This window comes from Prionailurus viverrinus, chromosome B3 (genome assembly GCF_022837055.1).
Source record: "Prionailurus viverrinus isolate Anna chromosome B3, UM_Priviv_1.0, whole genome shotgun sequence".
Taxonomy (NCBI): domain Eukaryota; kingdom Metazoa; phylum Chordata; class Mammalia; order Carnivora; family Felidae; genus Prionailurus; species Prionailurus viverrinus.
The window spans coordinates 57,104,745-57,124,143 of NC_062566.1; the positions used below are offsets into that span (position 1 = coordinate 57,104,745).

At 50.1% G+C, this 19,399-nt stretch overlaps 1 protein-coding gene across 2 annotated transcripts; it reads left to right on the forward strand.

The window, feature by feature from the left end:
• Window positions 1–4: 4 nt before the first annotated feature.
• RPAP1 (RNA polymerase II associated protein 1) lies at window positions 5–17,608 on the forward strand. Of its 2 annotated transcripts, XM_047861839.1 has the most exons (25): window positions 5–60; window positions 868–1,124; window positions 1,433–1,581; window positions 1,865–1,954; window positions 2,646–2,766; window positions 3,538–3,759; window positions 4,638–4,817; window positions 5,849–5,964; window positions 6,245–6,343; window positions 7,449–7,550; window positions 7,775–7,942; window positions 8,189–8,374; window positions 8,499–8,633; window positions 8,741–8,911; window positions 9,432–9,589; window positions 10,054–10,212; window positions 10,337–10,538; window positions 10,970–11,079; window positions 11,363–11,558; window positions 11,773–11,925; window positions 12,124–12,266; window positions 12,854–13,610; window positions 16,631–16,807; window positions 16,946–17,005; window positions 17,113–17,608. In XM_047861839.1, the coding sequence occupies exons 2-25, from the start codon at window positions 944–946 to the stop codon at window positions 17,260–17,262; spliced, it is 4,185 nt and encodes a 1,394-aa protein (XP_047717795.1). In that variant the 5' UTR covers window positions 5–60; window positions 868–943; the 3' UTR covers window positions 17,263–17,608. The 2 variants fall into 2 exon arrangements, with proteins under 2 accessions (XP_047717795.1, XP_047717796.1); XM_047861840.1 differs by lacking the exon at window positions 5–60 and having other exon boundaries at window positions 85–1,124; window positions 12,854–13,190.
• Window positions 17,609–19,399: the final 1,791 nt, after the last annotated feature.

Sequence of the window (19,399 nt, forward strand, 5' to 3'; positions counted from 1 at the left end):
GGCGGCGGAAGCGTGGCACTTGCGGGGCAAGATGGCGGCGCCCAGGCGATCCTAGAGGAAGTAAGGGGCTGCGCTAGAGGGACGGATTTCAGGGTTCCCCGGGGGAGGACTCTGGGGTAGGGTATCCAACTTCCTTGTTGGAGCCTCCCTGAATGTATCTGCTCTGCACTGGAGTGGCCGCGGCCTCTTCGGTGTGGAGATCCCGGCCGCGGCCCACCATCAGCGGGCTGCATAGGCTGGGATCCGGTGATTTCTTTGCTGACTCGAGTGGTCCGGGAGTGTCCGCGACCGCAGAGCCCTAGGGGCAGTTGTGAGGCCCAACAGTGTACAAGTCTTGTACTTGTTTGGTGAAATTTATTCCTAAGAGTTTTTGTTCTTTCTGATGCGATTGTCAGTGACATTGTTTTCTTAATTTCATTTCCTGATTGTTCTTTTTGCTGGTATATAAAAATACAGATGATTTTTATATGTTGTTTTTTATAGCCCAAGGTTTTGTTGTTGTTGTTGTTGTTGTTGCTCAATAATTTGAACACCTTTAGGCCAGGCATGTTCTCTCCAGTTTGATACAGAATCATTACTCCTTGGTATGACATTTATCTGCCTGTCTCCTGATGACATTTTTCTTAGGTTCCCTACAGCTGTTCCTGAAAATGTTTATCATCCACAGATTGTAAACAACCTTAAGTCGGCAATAAACTTTGTTGTTAGGCTGGTGACATCAGGGAGGGCTATATAGGGAGGGAATGGCAGTAAGGTATGAATGAGAAGAAATGAGTTGATGTGAACCCAAGAAAAGAGTTGTCTCTGATACACAATAAAGAGAATCAGGATTCGCTTGCAGAGGGCTATCAACTTTATTGCTTGTAGGTGTGAATGAGAGAGAATCACCACACCAAAGCAGTGCTGGAAAGAGTTGCTCTAGAGAGGCAGCTGGAGTGTCAAGATGCTGTCCAGACCAAAGCCAGGGGAGTCAGAGGTGGACCTGCTGCGTTTCCAGAGTCAGTTTCTTGCAGCTGGTGCGGCTCCAGCAGTACAACTGGTGAAGAAAGGAAGTAGGAGAGGTGGCGACACTAACCTGGACCATCCTCTGCTACAAGATCATCGGGATGTGGTGACGCTGGACAGTGAGTGGTTGTGGGTGTCAGGCTGAGGAACGAGAGAGGATATGACCTGAACGTCCTCTCCCTCTTCCTGATGTGGTTGGATTTTTCCCCGTCATTATTTCAGACACTGCCTAATCTCTGTTGCTACAGCCCCATTTTACACATGCAGAAACTAAGGTTCACAGAGCTTAAATACCTTGCCCAAGGTGACACAGCTTGAGCCAGGGCCCCACAGCAACTGCCTTTCTTTCTTTGGCTTCCTCCTGCCCTCAGTCTCTTCCTGGAAAGGTGTGGGTATCCTCACATCTGAGGGTTTTTTTCTTTCCCAGATCTCCCAGATTTGCCCCCAGCTTTGGTTCCTGCTCCCCCGAAGAGAGCCAGACCCAGCCCTGGCCGTCCCCTGCCTGAACATGAGGATCCTGAAGAGAGGCTGAACAGGCACGATCAACACATCACTGCTGTCTTGACTAAGATCGTTGTGCGTCTCACCCTTGTTTAGTAGGACAAGTTTTCCTAGGACAGCAAGGATATTTGGGTAGGGGTGGTGAGCCTTAGGAGTAGAGGGTGATTCAGAAAGGTGGGACTTTATTCCCCCTGCAGTCAGTTTGGGGTCTGCTTTAGAAACACTGTCCCCTAAGAAGCAAAGTGGGTCCATTTCTCCCTAGAGAGAGACTCTAGTCATACAGAATTGGGGCTAGGGGGATAGTGTCCAGTCTGGGGAAAGCTTGGTATCTTCACTACTTTGTGTTTTGTTGCTGCAGGAACGAGATACAAGTTCAGTGGCTGTGAATCTGCCTGTGCCCAGTGGTGTTGCTTTCCCTCCTGTGTTCCATCGCTCACAGGAGAGACAGGTAGGCACGGTGCTTAGATGGTGCTTAGGGGACATTCAGATGAGCCTCTTCCTTTTTTTTTTTTTTTTTAATGTTGATTTATTTTTTTGAGATAGAGACAGAGAATGTGAGCCACGGAGGGGCAGAGAGAAAGGGAGAGAGAGAATCTTAAGCAGACTCCGTGCTATCAACACAGAGCCTGATAGGGGCTTGTGGGGCTGAGACTCACAAAATGTGAGTGAGATCATGACCTGAGCTGAAAGCAAGAGTCCGGCACTTAACCAACTGAGCTACCCAGATGTCCCATAGTGCACCTTCCTCAGGCAGAGAATCTGAATAATGATAAGCAACCCTCTTGTTAAAGCAGCACCATGCTAAGCACTTTACACGCGTTACTTAGTCCTCATAACAGCCGTGTAAGGTAGGTATCATTATCCCCATTTCCAAGTGAGGAAACTGAGACCCTGAAAAGATAAATAACTTGTCCAACACCACACATCTAATAGATACAGGAGCCAGAAATCCAACCCAGATTTGTCAGACTTCAAGACCTGTCCTATAGAGCACTGCTTTTTCTGAGAACTAGGGTTGTGACCCTTGGAGATTAAGCAAGACCCTTTTATCCCTTTGTTCCACTGGCCTTAGTGTAAAGAGTTTGAGAAGAGGACGGGGTAAGGAGCATCAGTCACCTGGGTTTTCTTTTTGCCCATAGGGGAAGTCAGCAACATCTGGTAAGAGAAGCATCTTTGCCCAAGAAGTTGCAGCAAAGAGAGTGTCTGAAGCTAGGGTCCCACCAGTTAGAGAAGTTGTGTCTACCCTGGATCCACTAGAGGGTAAGCTGAGGTTGAGGAGGCTTGGGCTCGGCCTTTTTCTAATACACAATCATAGAGTCACCTTTGGGTATGTGCCTTCTCCCCCTCAAATATGAAGGCATATTTATTTATTTTGTGGGGGGAGGGAGAGGGAGAGAGAGAGAATCTTAAGTTGTCTCCACCCAGTGCAGAGCCCAACATGGGGCTCAGTCTCAGGACTGTGAGATCATGATCTGAGCTGAAATCAAGAGTCAGACACTTAACCAACTGAGCCACCCAGGTGACCCAGGAAGGCACATTTAAGTGGCATTTGAGCCATCTGAAGAGGAAGCTGTCCCTTATCCCTACATACAATATTGGGTATGGATGGCTTGGGTCCACATCTGAGTCTTAGGTGCAGGGAGAGTGCAGGCCATTATTCGGCTCTAGGAAAAAGGAAGGAGTCAGAGATATCTGACAGGGACTATAAAATAAAGATAAAGGCCAAGATTCCTTTAATGATGCAAATTATTAACAGAAGAGCCGGAGGCAGGCTTCTGGAGGCAGATGACTGGACATCTAAGAGAAGAGTCAGAAAGTAGGATATTTCTTAGGGAAACATCCCTCAGAAAGGGGAAAAATGAGTGGAGAGGTCACCACCCAGCCCAGCCTATGTTTGTGTTGTGGGGGTGTGGGCTGTGGGGAGGGCCCTCCACTCTTTGCCTGGGAAATCTCTGGGGCCTCCCTCTGTCTCCAGGACTAACGGGATTAGGCTTGGGTGAGGCAGTGAAACTAATCATACACTTCTTCCAGGTGCTGCATCCTGTGAGGCATTCACACCTAGGGAGCAGGGCTACCAGCTTCCATGGGGCAGCCACAGCTTCCAGGGACCCAGTCTAGTCACAGGGAAGGGGCTCAGGAGCCAGGACGCTGAGCAGGAAGCCCAGACCATCCATGAAGAGAACATAGCAAAACTACAAGCCATGGCTCCTGAAGAGATCCTGCAGGAACAGCAGCGGCTCCTAGCTCAGCTTGGTATGGCATATCAGTCTTTGCAGCCGAGGCCAGGCTAGGAAGGGACTGCCACTTATTAACGAAGGCTTACTGTGTATGCCAGGCTTTTTGCTGAGTACTTGAATGCATTATTTCATTCTGTCCTCGAATGGTTCCTGTAAGTACTAATTTCATTTACTTACGAAAAGAAACTGAGTCTCATAACTTGAAGAAATTCTCCCTCAGGTCATATGGCTGGTAAAGAACATGGATGAGATGTAAACCTAGGTCTGTGAGGTCTGACAGTCCCTGCTCTTAACCACTATACTGTGTATCCTGTACTACTCTAGTGTAACGTATTCTAATGTAATGTAGTTATGCTCTATCTAGTACGGCTATGACATGTTCTATTATATGACACTCAACTCTGCTATACCTCCCTCCTAGTATCTATTCACCAAAACAGTAGCACCAAGTCAGTCTTGTTCCAAAGTGTGTATCTAGCACCTTAATAGAGCATACATAGATTAGGTTTCAGTAAATATTTGTGTGTAAATAAATTAGCTAAAAGAGAGAGGAAGTGTTCCCCTAAATGCCTTCTCTTTGGCCCTAGTCAACATTCATTCATTTATTCCACAGCCACTTACTTTGGGCCTCTGATCTGGAGCCAAGCACTGGGATAGGTGGAAACCTGGGCCAGGGGACTGTGAAAGATGGAGAGAAGGGTGGGTGGGCAGGTCTTAGGGACAGGTGTGGGTCATTGAAGCCCCAAGAGAGCCCAGGGGGTTCAGGCCAGGAGGAGGAAATGGCTTGTCCTGGCCTTGGCACTCATAGGCAGGCAACATTCAGCAGGTGTCAGGTCTGTACAAGGCTGGGGAGGATCCACCAACACCCACTGTCCCTTCCATCCTCTTCCCTAGATCCCAACTTGGTTGCCTTCTTGAGGTCCCACAGCCATGTCCATGAGCAAGCAGGAGAGAAAGCCACAGAGGAGCAGAGACCAGGAGGACCCTCTGTTGAGTTCACTGGAGAGGAACCCATTGTGCCAACTTCTCCAAGTGAGCCCAGGCAGGAAGATGAGCTGGAGCCAGAAGCCCCAGGTTTGGAAAAAGGGGTACATCTTTTGGGGAATAAAAGTAGAGGGAAGTATCCCTTCTAGGCTTGGCAGATGGGAAAAGAAGAGAATCTTCTCTGTCCTTGACATCTATCATTAATCTTCCATTATCATCTGGAAATCAGTCTTCATTTGCTGATGCATACATTCTTCCTGCATATGCTTCCTGTTTTCTTGCTTTGTTGCCACTCCTTCTTGCTCTTCCCTGGTAAGCAGCAGCAGGGCATGATGGCTGAATGGCCCCTCCCCCTGCCGATCATCTCTAGCCTGCCTTTGCAAGAGTTGCCCCAGCTCTGGCTCTAGCCACCCTACAGTTTTCTGCCTCTGCTGTCAGTGTTATGAGCAAGATGGCAGGGCCAGGGTGATGATGGGAGAAGAGTCTGACACAGGCCTTACGAACATGCCAGACCCAAAGCAGAGAGGCCAGTGGGAGCCCTCATTTCCCAGGACCTGGATTATTTTATTAGTGATTAATAAATGAAGAAATTGAATTATGGAAGCCAGGAGCCTCCTGCCCCTCCGTGAGCTCCAGGCCAGCTGAGCAGGTCGGGTGGGGGGGAGGGGGGAAGCAGGGGGGTGTCCTGGGTGTGTGTTTCTGTATCTTGCCCTGCAGAAGCAGGATAGCTGTCCCTCATTGCCCCACTCCCCTGCTTCTTGAGAAGGTCGGTACTAGACAGTTGAGAGCTATGTTGTCCCTGATATATGTGGTCTTCCCTTCTTCCTCTGCCCCCTCTTTCCTCTTCCTTACCTCCTCCACTTTCTCTTGCCCCTCCCAGCAAATCCTTGGGATGAGCAAGGAGCTAGAGCCCTGGACTAGGTGTGTTCTGCCATATCTGAGACATTTGTCCAGTTCCCAGGGGTTCTAGCTGGGCCATGCTACTTAACTATAGCTGAAGGCAGAGGCTGCCAGACCCTTGGGCAGAGGTGCATGTGGCAACCGCTGGGTGATGGCCAGGACCCCAGTAGACCACCAAGCTGAGCCCCTTAGGGTTTACTGCTCTGCTTCCATCTTCCTAGCTCTGGCACCACCTGTGACGCCCCACAAAGAATGGCTTCACATGGACACTGTGGAGCTGGAGAAGCTCCAGTGGACCCAGGACTTGCCCCCACTCCGGCGGCAGCAGACGCAGGAGGTGAGGAGGGCCAGCTGACCTGCAGGGGGTGGAGTGGGCCGGAAATGGGGCTGGGGCTCTTGCACCCAGGACTCAGGCCATTTTCTTCCCCGGAGCTGGAGAAGCATTTCTCCTTTGCGCTCCTCCTCCTCTCCCACCACCCTGCCTGGCCCCTGGGGCCAAAGAAGTTCCATTTCCACTCAGGCATAGAGTCAGGACCAGAGGCCCGGGAGATGGGTGAGGAGTGGGTATGGTAAGTTGCTGCATCCCCAGCCTGTAGTCTTCTTTCTCTTCCCATTAGAGGATGCAGGCCCGATTTAGTCTTCAGGGAGAGCTTCTGGCCCCTGATGTGGACCTGCCCACCCATCTGGGCCTGCACCACCATGGAGAAGAGGCAGAGGTGAGGCATGGGGCCCAGGGAGGACTGGGCAGCTCTTGGCAAGTGGAAAAGGACCTCTGGTCAGTTGCCTTGGACCTTCTGTGTACTCTATTCCAGTTCTCAGCCTTGGTGTCCATAGGTTATTGGGCTCAAAATGTTTCTCCTCATTCCTTCACATTCCAGTCAGTTGCCTGAACTTGCCAGTTCTATGTTGCCTCGTCTGAGGCTTTCTTTTTTTTTTTTTTTTCTCAACGTTTATTTATTTTTGGGACAGAGAGAGACAGAGCATGAACGGGGGAGGGGCAGAGAGAGAGGGAGACACAGAATCGGAAACAGGCTCCAGGCTCTGAGCCATCAGCCCAGAGCCCAACGCAGGGCTCGAACCCACGGACCGCGAGATCGTGACCTGGCTGAAGTCGGACGCTTAACCGACTGCGCCACCCAGGCGCCCCTTGTCTGAGGCTTTCTAAAGGAGAGCCTTGCTCCCTCTTACCTGCTCATTCACCATGTCTTCCACTCTCTCAGCCATGCCATCCGTCCCTCATGGGACTGCCATACTGATTCCCTCTGGCCCCACTCAGGCTGTGCCGTGCCTCGGAAAGTTTCCTGGCTCTCTTCTGCTCACAGAATAGTCTTGGCTCTTTAGCCTGGCAAGACAGTCCTCCGACCCTCTATCCCCGCTGCCCCTGTAGCTCTGCCTTCCTCACTCCTGCGCCATTCTGGAGCCCACTTGCCATGTACGCCGTGTGCTCAAGGACCTCCAGGGCTTTTTCTTCAGGCCATCAAAGCTCTACCCACCCACTGAGACCTCATCACTTTTCCACGTCCCCCTTCTCTCTCTCTCTCTCTCTCTCTCTCTTTCTCTCTCTCTCTCTCCTCTTCTCTTGTAAATTAAACACTGATTACTGAATTCTTCCCTATCTGCCTTATGGCATGGTTACTCGTGTGCAAGTCCCATCTTCTTTACCAGTTTGAGGATCCATGGAGAGCAGACGCAAGAGATATCACTTACTTATCTTAGCCTTCCCCTGGACAACTAAGTCAGTGCCTGGAATGGAGGCATTTCTGTGTATTGGTTGGGGCGCTGCCCTGTGTCCTGGCTGCTGATTTCTTGTCCCTGCCCCAGAGAGCGGGATACTCCCTGCAGGAGCTGTTCCACCTCACGCGCAGCCAGGTGTCCCAGCAGAGAGCACTAGCGCTGCATGTGTTGGCCCAGGTCATCAGCAGGGTGAGTGGACTGCTGGCCGGTCCTGCCTGTCCCCATGCCTCCTCCCCCAACCATAGACTTCCCCGCGTCCTGCCCTTTCATTCTGGCCCCATAGCCCATACACCAACTCTCTCTGGGGCAGACTGGGAATGGGATAAACCCAGGGTCATAGGTGGGCAAGTGAAGGGTTTAGGACAAAGACTCTAACTTCTACATCTTCAGCAAAGTTTTATCCTATCCCCAAGGCCCAGGCTGGCGAGTTTGGGGACCGGCTAGTGGGCAGTGTCTTGCGCCTCCTCTTGGATGCTGGTTTCCTCTTCTTGCTGCGCTTCTCCCTGGATGACAGAGTGGACGCAGTAATTGCAGCTGCCGTCCGGGCTCTTCAGGCTCTGCTGGTAGCCCCTGGAGATGAGGTACAACACAGATAGGAGTAGGACTTTGAGGCATCAGCGTGCCTACTCCTGTGGCTGGACATGCCCTCACTGCCAAGGCTTTGCCAGGCAGAGCAGAGAATGGGTTGGCAGCACCACTGCCTTCTTCTACGGGCCCCAAAGCCCAGCAGCCTTGCCTTTCTGTTCTGGGTGGGTGGCTGCCGCTGCTGCTTTTTCTGGGCCTGACTCCTTCCTCTTCTTCCCACACCTTTCTCTCTCCTATGTCAGGAACTCCTCGATAGCTCCTTCTCCTGGTACCATGGAGCTTTGACGTTTCCTCTGATGCCCAGCCAGGAGGACAGGGAGGACGATGAGGATGAAGATGAAGAGGCCCCAGCAGAAAAAGCAAAAAGAAAGAGCCCTGAGGAAGGAAACCGGCCTCCATCTGACCTGGCCCGACATGACATCATCAAGGTAAAATGCTGGGGCAGCTGCACCTGTCGCATGACCTCGAAGCGAGCACATCTTAGGCAAGAGGGGTCATCAAGGCCTGGGGCTCAGTTGCTTTTGGCACTGGGTTTATCTTTCTGATCACCAGGGGCTTCTGGCTACCAACCTGCTGCCACGGCTGCGCTATGTGCTAGAGGTGACCTGCCCAGGCCCTTCTGTGGTCCTTGATATCCTGGCTGTGCTCATCCGTCTGGCCCGGCATTCCCTGGAGTCAGCCACAAGGGTAAGAATGAGAAGGAGACAAGGAATGCACAAAGAGCCTAGCTGACCCCTTTGCTGACCCTCAGCCTCCCTACTTCCCTACTTCCCTTTTCTTCCTGACCCCCACAGGTCCTGGAGTGCCCTCGACTAATAGAGACCGTGGTTCGAGAGTTTCTGCCCACCAGCTGGTCCCCCATGGGGGTGGGGCCTGTCCTCAGTCTACACAAAGTGCCCTGTGCCACTGCCATGAAACTACTTCGTGTCCTGGCCTCGGCTGGTAGGAATATTGCTGCCCGGCTGGTGAGCAGGACAAAGGTCGAGGGATGAGGGGCTTAAGACAGGGCTGGGTTGGGGGCTAAGCATGGCCTCTGGACTCTGGGTAACTCGCTCATGCCATCTTCCTTTTCTGATCTCTGATCCAGTTGCTTAGAAATGCAGTAGGAACCACCAGCCAGAAACCTAGTCATCTAGATTATAGTGTATCCTATAGGCCTACTTGTGCTTTCGTTAACTGATGGGCCCAGACCAGAAGAGCCACTTACAGATGGGCGGCCATCACCCATAGCCGAGTAGCCCTAGAAAAGGGGCCCAGCAGGTGCTTGCTAAAATGAAGGGGGGGAGGGGCAGAGAGGGAAGGAAGGTGGAGTGGGAGGGAGGGATGGATGAGATAGTTTCAGCCTGGTTCAGAGTTAAGACCCTGTAGCATGAGAGTGGCCTGGAACAGGGTTGAGTTGAGCCAGTCTCCATAGTAAGAGAACCTGAGGCTACTTGGGCTCCCTGCTGATTGTGGTGTTCAGACTCTCTGCCCTCTCACCCTCAGCTGAGCAGCTTTGATCTCCGGAGCCGCCTGTGCCGCTTTATAGCAGAGGCTCCCCAGGAAATGGCCTTGCCCCCAGAGGAAGCTGAGATGCTGAGCACTGAGGCTTTCCGTTTGTGGGCTGTGGCTGCCTCCTATGGCCAGGGTAGTGACCTTTACAGGTGAGGAGAGACAAGAGTAGGCTCTCTTACAGACCTCTCCGGTTCTGCACTCTGGCCTAATCTGATGACTCGGCCTTGCTCAAGGTTTCAAGCTCAGAGGGAGGCTGAGGATGAGGAAGAGGGGATTCTGGGAGGAATGAAGAAGGCTTGGTGGCCAGGACTAGCCAGAGGACAGTAGAAAAAAGCCGAGTTAACCACATTCTGTGCACAACAGCCTTAGTAGCTTGGTGAAATCAGATTTAAATCCCTTGTTGGAAGGAAGCCTGGAAGGTCTACCCTCGTTCCCTTCAGCCTCCAGCCTTCCTTCCCTCTGAAGCCTTCCAAGAGTGCCCAGCCCTGGGGCCTCTTTCTCCCGAGCGTCCTTAACCAAACTGCAGGTCCTTGGGGCAGTGCCTTGCTTTGTGTCATGTGTCTCCATGTCCAGTGTCTTTGGACACTGAAAGGCAGTAATCATTCTCCCCCAGGGAGCTATACCCAGTGCTGATGCGGGCCCTGCAGGCTGTGCCAGAGGAGCTCAGCACCCAGCCCCCTCAGCCCCTGTCTGTGCAGCGGATAGCCTCCTTGCTCACTCTGCTCACCCAGCTGACCCTGGCAGCCAGTAGCACTGTCCCTGAGTCCAGCAGGTACGTTATAGCTCTGAGCTTCAGGACAGGTGGGAGCACTCCTCCAGAGTGAGAGGGTGGGTAGACCTTATGGAGGAGTCAAGGCAGCCAGACCTTGACTGTGACCCCTTTGGCACTCCTGTAGTGACTCTGCTGAGGCCAGTCTGTCGGCCACCCCTTCCTTGATCACTTGGACACAGGTGTCGGGGCTCCAACCCCTTGTGGAGCCCTTTCTAAGACAGACCTTGAAGTTGCTGCCCAGATCTGAGAATTGGCATGCTCTAGGCCCAGTTCCCACTGCCTGCCTACTCTTCCTGGATGCATACTACCAGGCCTGGAGCCAGCAGGTGAGTGTTGCCTGCCTACCTTCCTCCATATCCTGGGCGCCTGCCCCCATCTTAACACACCACCCTGTGTCTCCCTCTGTCTCGACCTCTCCACTCCTACCTCCCCATTCCACTTTTTCCTATTCTCTGCCTTTTCCCTCCCACCTTCCTCTTTCTGCTTCCATATCCATTGGAGCTGTCAGGGAGCTGTGTTGGTGGGAACCAGAGAACCCCAAGCAGCAGCTCTGTCTCCCTGGAGACTTCATGCTCTGAGGACAGAGGGTGTCGGGGCAACCTCAGGGTCTTTTCTCTCTCCAGAAGGGTCAGAAGGCAGAAGCCTACAAACACTGACTCTTGGGCTCTTGGAAGTTATGGGCTTGGCCTGGGTACACAGGGTCTAGGAGAATGCATCTTCTTTTGCTGTCAGCTCATTGAGCCCCTTGGTCTTCTAGCCAAGCCTGTGCCCAGGGGATTGGCTTCAGGATATGGAGCGCCTGTCAGAGGGGCTACTGCTACCCTTACTGCACCCACCCACTCTGGGCACCCTGTGGGATTCTCTTGGGTATGTAGTGTGTGTGTGGTTGGGAGGTGGGGGCAGTAGGGAGGAGGCCGTTTGACTCCCTGTGGGACTCCTAGATCTAGCTCCCTGGCCCATCCCAAGTAGAACTTCTCAGCCTGAAGGAAACCTGAGTCCCTAGCAAGCAGCACTTGAGGGCTCTGAGGAATGTGGGTACTGGTCCATATAGCCAGGTTCCTGTGGGCCTTGGTCGCAGACCAAGCAGCTCTTTTCTAGCCTGGTGTACATCAGGCCAGAGCCCCCCTCAGCTTCTTCATTCTGCCTCCAGGTGCTGCTCCCCTCTCTGCAACCCGCAGTTCTGTGTTCCAGCCCCTGAGGCTCTCCCCAGCCTGGTTTCACTGGGCTGCACAGGAGGACGCCCCTCTCTCAGTCTGGCCGGCTCAGCCTCACCCTTCCCGTTCCTCACTGCCCTCCTGTCTCTCTTCAACACCTTGGCCCGGATCCACAAGGGGCTATGTGGCCAGGTGAGACATAGGCACCTGGTTAGGGGTTGGAGGCTGGGGTGGAGGGGCAAGATAGGAGTCAGAACAAAAGGGTGAGGGTGTCACTTGAGGCAGAAAGGTCTCTCTTGCCAGCACCCATTTCTCTGAGTTTGGCTGGGGTGGGGGCAGCCACCTGGGGAACTTCAGGAGAGAGATTAGAGTCACTTTAGATCTGAACAAGTTTGTTTTCCTCCAGCTGGCTGCCATATTGGCTGCCCCAGGACTCCAGAACTACTTCCTCCAGTGTGTGGCTCCTATGGCTGCCCCACAACTCACTCCCTTCTCTGCGTGGGCCTTGCGCCATGAGTACCACCTACAGTACCTGGCACTCACCCTGGCCCAGAGAGCGGTGGGTATGCCCCAGCCCCCTCTCCACCTCTGTCCACAACCCCCCCATAATCCCCACCCCTGCAGTTTGTCCCATCTAGATGTGCCCAGGATCTGTACCCTTCAGTATATATCCTCTTTGCATGGACTCTCACTTCCCCTTGCTCTGTCCCCTCTCACATCCCACCCACCCTCCTACCCCTTGCTCTTCTGTTCATAGGCAACAGTCCAGCCAGTTCTGGCCGTCAATGCCGCTCTCCATCATAGTATGGTGTTGGCCCTGCTGAGCCGACTTCTGCCTGGAAGTGAGTACCTCGCCCATGAGCTACTGCTGAGCTGTGTGTTCCGTCTGGAGTTCCTCCCGTAAGTCCAGGGTTGGTGACATCAACCCAGCCCTTTGAGAGGCTGTTGTGGCTATTGACAGAGCAGCCCTGAGTTTGGAGCTAGAACACCTGGGTTTAATCCTCTTTCTTGCATGGATTGTACTTCACCTATTGGAGCTTCCATTTTCTCATCAGTAAAGTGAGGATGAAGATATCCACGTTAGAGATTATAATGTGATTTCAGTGTGACTGTATGGCTAAAAACAGGTGCATAAACTAGCTATACTTGAGTAATAGCTAACAGTTACTGAGTGCTAACTTTGTGTCTGGCATCTCCTTAAGTATCTGTATTTTAAGTGTTTCACTTGTACTATGAGATAGGTATTGTTATTATACCCATTTTCCTATGAGGAAACTGAGGCACAGAGAAGTTCCGTAAACCTGCCCCTAAGCAGCTGACTTTAGTATCCATTCTCTTAATCTACACACACAACATAGAAAGTGATTAGGGGAACAGGGAGGAGCAGGATTGGACCTAGGAACCCCTGGGAAGCCCTGGAGAGCTGGCATGGTGTTCAGAGTGCCGTGGTTCAAACCCTCATTTTTGGCTTTTGGGTTCTATTGCAGGGAAAGAGCATCAGGTGGTCCAGAGGCAGCTGACTTCTCTGATCTGCTGTCCTTAGGGAGCGGCAGGGACTCTGCGAGTGGGCGAGGGGCTCTGCTGGTTCAGGCCTGTCAGGACCTCCCCAGCATCCGCAGCTGCTACCTGACCCACTGCTCACTGGCCCGAGCCAACCTACTAGCATCTCAGGCCTTGTACCGAAGGGAGCTACGGCAAATCCCAGCCCTGCTGCTCCCTGTGCCTAAGGAGCCACTGCTGCCCACCGACTGGCCTTTCCTGCCATTGATCCACCTCTACCACCAGGCCTCAGACACGCCCTCAGGACTTCCTCCTGCTGACACAGTAGGCACAGCTATGCGGGCTCTGCAGTGGGTGCTCGTCTTGGAAAGCTGGCGCCCCCAGGCCCTCTGGGCTGTGCCGCCTGCTGCCCGCCTGGCACGGCTCATGTGTGTGTTCCTGGTAGACAGTGAGCTGTTCCGGGAAACCCCAATACAACGTCTGGTGGCAGCTCTCCTTGCCCGGCTCTGCCAGCCTAAAGTCCTGCCAGACCTCAAGCTGGATTGTCCGCTTCCTGGCCTGACATCTTTCCCTGACCTCTATGCCAACTTCCTGGAGCATTTTGAGGCTGTCTCTTTTGGGGACCATCTCTTTGGAGCTCTGGTTCTCCTTCCCCTGCAGCGTCGGTTCAGTGTCACTTTGCGCCTCGCCCTCTTTGGGGAGCATGTGGGAGCCTTGCGAGCTCTGGGCCTGCCTCTGACCCAGGTACTTTCTCAGCCCAGCACAGCCTGTACTGTACTGGCCTTCCTGTACTGGGCCTTGGGGGTGGTCCTGAGCAGTGGGGAGCTTTGGTGGCCCTCAGGTTCCTTATCTCACTTCTTGGGGATTTTGAGGAGATTAAAAGACTCCACGAAAGGGGTTTAACAGAGTATCTGGCATACAGTACATTTTGGATATTATTAACAAGCTACAGCTCGTTGTTCATGTTGCTACAACCTAGATAAGAGACGTGCTACAAACTAACATAGTTCAAAGTTATTCAGATTTTAGATGTTAGGTCAGGATTCAGAAAAGGGAAATTGATATCAAAGTGGGCTTCCCATAAGCAGAAGGCTTTGGGGAAGAGTGAAGATTGACCTGGGCACTGAAGGTTGGATAGAATTTGGATTGTTGAGGATGAAGGACAGAATGTACCTAGTGGAGGGGCGCCTGGGTGACTCATTCGGTTAAGTGCCTCTTGATTTCAGCTCAGGTCATGATCTCACAGTTGTGAGATCTAGCCCTCTGTTGAGTGTGGAGTCTGCTTGGGGTTTTCTCTCTCTCTCTCTCTGTCTCTGTCTTTCTCTCTCTCTCTCTCTTTCTCTCCCAACTCACAAGGTCTCTCTCAAAAAGTAAAAGAATGTACCTAGTGGAATAGCATCAGCAAAAGCTCAGAGGCAGGAAGGAGTAGAACAGGGTAGGAAGAGGGAGGAGTCTAGAACAGATTTTAGTTTAAAATCTTGGAAACAAGGCTAATAAAATCTTAGAGGGCCTCAAAAATCAGGCTAAGGGTTAAACTTATAAGCTGTAGAGAGTTACTATTTTTTTAAGTTTTGAGTTTTTATTTTCATTATATCTTATTCTGGTAAACTTTTTGTTTAATTTTTTCTAATGTTTATTTATTCTTGAGAGAGAGAGAGACAGAGCACAGGTGGGGGAGGGGCAGAGAGAGAGGGAGACACAGAAAATGAAGCAGGCTCCAGGCTCTGAGCTGTCAGCACAGAGCCTGATTCGGGGCTCGAATTCACAGACTGCGATATCGTGACCTGAGCTGAAGTTGGATGCTTAACTGACTGGGCCATCCAGGCACCCCTAAACTTTTTTTTAAAGTTTATTTATTTTGAGAGAGAGTGAGAGAGTGATCAGGCAAAGGTCAGACAGAGATGGAAAGAGAGGGAATCCCAAGCAGGCTCCACACCATCAGCAGAGACCCCGATGTGGGGCTCAAACTCATGAACCAAGAGATCATAACCTGAGCCAAAATCAAGATTTGGGCAGTTAACCGACTGAACTAACCAGGTGCCCTATTCTGGTAAACTTTAAATATTTTAATAAATACATTTACCATGTATATAAAATGTAAGTATTTTATATAAAAAAACAAAAAAATACATTTTTAAGGATTAGTCTTTTTATGTACATATATATTTTTATAAAATTGGGATCCCTGCATAATGTTTTCTTCATTTAATTTTCTTCATTTAAGTTAATATTACATAATAAGCATTTCCCAATCATTAAATATTCTAAGAAATCAACATTTTTTACTATGTAATAATTCATTGTGTAGGTGCATCTGTTTATTTTATCAACCTCTTGGTGGGCATGAAAATTATTTCTAATTTTCTGCTATTTGAAGTAACACTATGACAAATACCACTGGAGGTAAACCTTATCTCTTTCTTTCATAATCATTTTTTTATGTTTGTTAATTTTTTTTAATTTTTTTATTTTTTTTAATTTACATTCAAATTAGTTAGCATATAGTGCAACAATGATTTCAGGAGTAGATTCCTTAGTACCCCTTACCCATTTAGCCCATCCCCCCTCCCTCAACCCCTCCAGCAACTCCCAGTTTGTTCTCCATATTCAAGAGTCTCTTCTGTATCATCCCCCTCCCTGTTTTTATATTATTTTTATTTCCCTTCCCTTATGTTCATCTGTTTTGTCTTTTAAAGTCCTCATGAGTGAAGTCATGATTTTTGTCTTTCTCTGACTGATTTCACTTAGTATAATACCCTCCAGTTCCATCCACATAGTTGCAAATGGCAAGATTTCATTCTTTTTGATTGCCAAGTAATACTCCATTGTATACATATACCACATTTCCTTTATCCACTCATCCATTGATGGACATTTGGGCTCTTTCCATACTTTGGCTATTATTGATAGTGCTACTATCAACATGGGGGTGCATGTGTCCTTTTGAAACAGCACACCTATATCCCGTGGGTAAATGCCTAGTAGTGCAATTGCTGGGTCGTAGGGTAGTTCTATTTTTAGTTTTTTGAGGAACCTCCATACTGTTTTCCAGAGTGGCTACACCAGCTTGCATTCCCATATGTTTATTTTTGAGAGAGAGTGCAAGCAGGGGGAGGGGCAGAAAGAGAGGGAGACACAGAATCCAAAGCAGGCTCCAGGCTCTGAGCTGTTAGTACAAAGCCTGACATGGCACTTGAATTCAAGAACCGTAAGATCATAAACTGAACCAAAGTCGGATGCTTAACCGACTGGGCCACCCAGGTGCCCTAATAATTTCTTTTTTTTTTTTATGTTTTTAGTTTTTTAAGTAATCTCTACACCCAACGTTGGGCCCAAACTCACAATCCCAAGGTCAAGAGTCGTATGTTCCACTGACTGAGCCAGCCAGGTGCCCCTCTCATAATCCTTTCTGCATGGAATTAAGAGTGATTTTTTAGAGAGTTACTGGTCCTAAGAAAAGGAACTTTTGAAAGGTTTCATAATGTAATCAAGCAGGTGAATGTGACATTTTGAAAGTTTTAGGTATATTAAAGTAGTGGTAGGCAGTAGAAATTAAGTACTGCTTCTTAGTTTCCCAGTTTTCCCTGCTTCTCAGCTCTTTAGTCTTTAACCTTGATCCTTGTGATAGACAGGAATGGATGTCTGTCCAGGACCTGATCTCTGCCCTCATGATTTGGTCCATGTGACCACCAGCCATCCACCCTGTTGTGCAGTGATAGAGATTCCACCCTCACCCTCAGCATGTCTCATTCCCCCTGTCACAGTTGCCTGTGTCCTTGGAGTACTATACAGAGCCTCCTGAAGACAACCTGGCCCTCCTTCAGCTGTACTTCCGTGTCCTGGTTACTGGTGCACTCTGTGCACGCTGGTGCCCTGTACTCTATGCTGTGGCTGTGGCTCATGTCAACAGCTTCATCTTCTCCCAGGACCCAAAGAGTTCAGTAAGTTATACTGAAGGGAGGAAGGGAGACTGTGATTGAGCTGCCTTTGGGTCATCTGGGGAGGAGATGAGGGCCAGACAAGGCCAGTGATGGGTACAGCCCTTGGCCCAGTGTCCCCTGTCCCTGTTCTGCCTCTAGGACGAGGTAAAGGCTGCCCGCAGGAGCATGTTGCAGAAGACTTGGATGCTGACGAATGAGGTAGGATGGGGCACATCCTGGAGGGTGGGAAGAAAAGAGGTCTTGGGGCACAGAAATCTCAATAGGATCTCACTACCTACTTCATAAAGTTTCTGCCCCTTTTGCAGGGTCTCCGGCAGCACCTTCTCCACTATAAGCTCCCTAATCCTGCCCTCCCAGAAGGCTTTGAGCTGTATCTCCAGCTGCCCTCTCTGCGTCAGCAGTACCTCCAGAGACTGGCCTCAGGGATCCTCCAAAATGGGGAATCAGAGACCTAGTATGGCTGCTACAGATGAAGAGATGGATACATTCTCCTGGGGTTCACCAACACGGGCCTGGCCAAACAGAAGGGTTTTGTGGCTTAAGCGTGGGCAGGAGACAAGGGAGAAGGCTTGCTTTCCTGGGAGCAGGCTGTGTGAGCTTTTTTGCAGCAGAGTGAGCCCTCCCATTATATCCTGATGTCTGAAACTCAGGATCTGGTCTGTATGGAAGTGAAGGGTAACTTGCCCCTCTCTTGGAGACCAGACAAACTATGTACATGTCTCCTCCTTCCCCTGCCCCAGACCAGATACATAAATCCTGTAGATGTGTACTGAAATAAAAATTTTTTGTATCTCCTGGGAATCTGATTTGGACTGATTTCAGATGTTAGTTCAGGATTGGTATGGAGGGATGGGCTATCCTAGGGGAGAAGCTGGGCTCATGTGAGAGATGGGAGAGCTGAAAACAGAGCCTACGTCTGGGAAAACAAAAACGTGGGTCCTGGTTCTGCAGTAGAGCTGGGCCAGAGTAATGCTCTTGGGAAGGGGTACTTCTGGAAGGACTCTGGGCAGTCCACTTGATGTATAAGTATCCTTAATGAGGTCGGCATCTTGTCTCCTTATGGTCTGTTAACTGCTATCTGAGATATGAAGAAACCGAAATCAGACTGTGCACTAGCTCTCTCTTCATCTATTTGGGCTGCTGTAACAATACCAAAGACTGAGTGCCTTATACACAACAGAAATTCATTTCTGTTCTTGGGGTTGGGAAGTTGGTCAAGATGCTGGCACAGTTGGTCTCTAGTGAGAGCCCACTTCCTGGTTCGTAGACAGCCTTCACATGGTGGAAGGGAAATGAGGGTGGAACCCTCACGACCTAATCACTTTCCAGAGGCCTTGCCTCCAAATACCCTCTCATTGGGTATTAGGGTTCAACCTAGGAATGAGGCAGGGATGGAGGGCACAAATATTCAGTCTATTAGCGTTGTCACACAACACCCCTTCCATTGTGGACTTGAGTGGTAGTAGGTAAGGGCTGGGAAGGAGTGGATCAAACCATGAATTCTGATTCATTGGTTCATCTCTTGATAGAGTTTTTAGGTTCTTTCATCTGAATTCTAACACTCAAGCTTTCTTAGAGTGTCATTTTCTGTGTGGAATTGCCTATAGTGTGTTTACAGGTCATCAGAGTGAGTGCAGTGTGCCCTATCAGCAGGCAGAGAGAACCCATTTCCCATAAATGGAGCTGCTGCACACAGAATTCTCCAGTAGGTTTATCAAGCAACTACTGCATCTGCAAACAGCAATAGTTCCAAACTGTCTTCAGGTGTGTTAAATCGATTGCTAGGCAGTACACCAGTGTTCCTGATTGAGTAGACCTAGGGTGAAACCCAAGAATTTGCATCTCTAACAAGTTCCCAGGTGGTGCTGACGCTGCTATCCAAGCCCAAACACACACTTGGAGAACCACTGGCTTACCGGAACCTTACCAAAGAAATTTTGTGACCTCATAATAGGACACCAACAGAGCTAAATAGGGTCTGAGGACTAGAGTGTTTACAAAATCACTGTAGTGTCTTTATCTAGCACTATATACTCAGAGGCTTCACCAACTAGCTAACTACTGTCACTTCTTTTTTTCCCCAGTGCTTTATATTACACACAGGCCTCAGCCTTTAAAATTAGTATTTTGGGGGGCACCTGGGCAGCTCAGTTAAGCATCAGACTCTTGATTTCAGCTCAGGTCATGATCTCATGGTCCAGGAGTTCGAGCCCCACATTGGGCTCTGTGCTGACAGTGCAGAGCCTGCTTGGGATTTATTCTCTCTCTCTCTCTCTCTCTCTCTCTCTCTCTCTCTCTCTCAAAAATAAATAAAACTTTTTAAAAAATTAATATTTTGGAAAAAGAATAAAGAAGACACAAAAGCACCTGACAGCTAAGTAACCTTCACAGTTACAAGGTTTCTTGCGGTTTACAGAGCAATCCCCCCTCATATGATTTTATAGGTGGTGGGGAAACCGCCTCAGAACAGTGTGGCGGGAACAGCGCCACCCATTGACTAGAAATGCTAGTACTAGCACTTAGATCGTTGACATCAGGATTCAGGCTTTCACCCCATCACAGTAAGAAATTGTACAGAGTTAACACAGGCAA